At 54.0% G+C, this 1,220-nt stretch overlaps 1 protein-coding gene across 1 annotated transcript in view; it reads right to left on the bottom strand.

The window, feature by feature from the left end:
• Positions 1 to 745: 745 nt before the first annotated feature.
• The window catches only part of LOC126569346 (cytochrome P450 307a1-like), a 1,797-nt gene continuing 1,322 nt past the window's right edge, over positions 746 to 1,220 (bottom strand). Inside the window, exons 2-3 of the mRNA XM_050226369.1 lie at positions 1,144 to 1,220; positions 746 to 1,080 (exon numbers count right to left, since the gene is read on the bottom strand). The exon at positions 1,144 to 1,220 is cut by the window's right edge and continues 715 nt beyond it. Coding sequence (XP_050082326.1) covers positions 746 to 1,080; positions 1,144 to 1,220 — 412 coding nt within the window. The remainder of the gene's footprint in view (positions 1,081 to 1,143) is intronic.

Here is a 1,220-nt window from a genome sequence, read left to right as displayed (position 1 = left end):
TACAAGGACACTAAGCATAGCCAGATGCCACGTTGCACATCCTTGCATCTCAGTCACTCAGAGAAATCAGCCTAACTTAAACGCTAATCAGTTTTACGCTTGTCTCTACGCGGGCGCTCAGGGTGCTAAAAAAAACGCGTAATGCGTAAAACGACGAGACGCACGTGACCCGGACGAGAACGGGAACATCCATTCCCTGCTCCGTTTCCCTACTACATCACAGTGAAGCAATGATAAATTGAGTAGAAGTACAGTATGTCGAGTAATGGCAGGCACATGGATCCGCGAGGATAGGAAAATGGGGGGGGGGGAAGTATAAATACACCGCACGCATGAAGGACGTTGGAGAGCCGCTAGCACAGTGGAGTTGAAGGGTGCGCTTTTCCTCTTGCGTTCTGCGTGATGACCAAGATCAGGTTGCTTGCCCAAGATAAGGGACGGCACGCGTACGGCACTGGCACCCGTGTGACTAATCAGTTCTGTGTCACAGGACATCGTGTACCGTACACGCACGCGCCCCCCCAGAGTATTACATTTTTGGGGAGAAGGGTCAGCAAGGTGTAACCGAGCACCGATTACCGCAGACCACCTGCTGCTTGTTTCGCGCTGCCCTTAGCTGCCGATCCGATGGATGCTGTGTCCTGCTCCGGACCCGGACGTACCCGTGATGATGGTGATGATGGCCTAATAAGAGCATGGTGTGTGCGTTCGTTGAGTATTGATGGATCGTCATCCCGTATTCGATCTAGCAGCACCGTGGCACCACCGTGAACGTGTACGATTGCTCTGGCATGGCGAGCGAACCGATCGGTACACGGTAGTCCTGGCCCTCGACCGGTCCAATCGTGTACGATCGCAGCAGGTTGGCAAGGATGGAGAAGCTCAGCAGCTGCGTCATGCGGTAGCCCATGCACGACCGCCGCCCAGCACCGAACGGGATAAAGTGATCCGGTTTCACAAGCCGGCCACCCTGCAGGAAGCGTTCGGGGATGAAGCGCTCCGGCGCCTCCCACAGCTCCGATGACATACTCAGATCGTAGTTGTTGAGGAAGATGAGCGTGTCCTTCTCCACGGCGTAACCTTAAATATTTATTTTGGTTTTAGAAGTGCAATACGCCTTATAAAACGAAAAGAAATATTTACCTCCAATGTGGCTGTCCTGGTTGGCGACGTGCGGGACGATCGGGGACGCGATCAACCGGAGCGCCTCCATGATCACC

Source organism: Anopheles aquasalis, chromosome 2, assembly GCF_943734665.1.
Source record: "Anopheles aquasalis chromosome 2, idAnoAquaMG_Q_19, whole genome shotgun sequence".
Lineage (NCBI taxonomy): Eukaryota > Metazoa > Arthropoda > Insecta > Diptera > Culicidae > Anopheles > Anopheles aquasalis.
The sequence above is the reverse complement of the archived record's forward strand: the minus strand, read 5'-3'. Positions and strand labels throughout refer to the sequence as shown.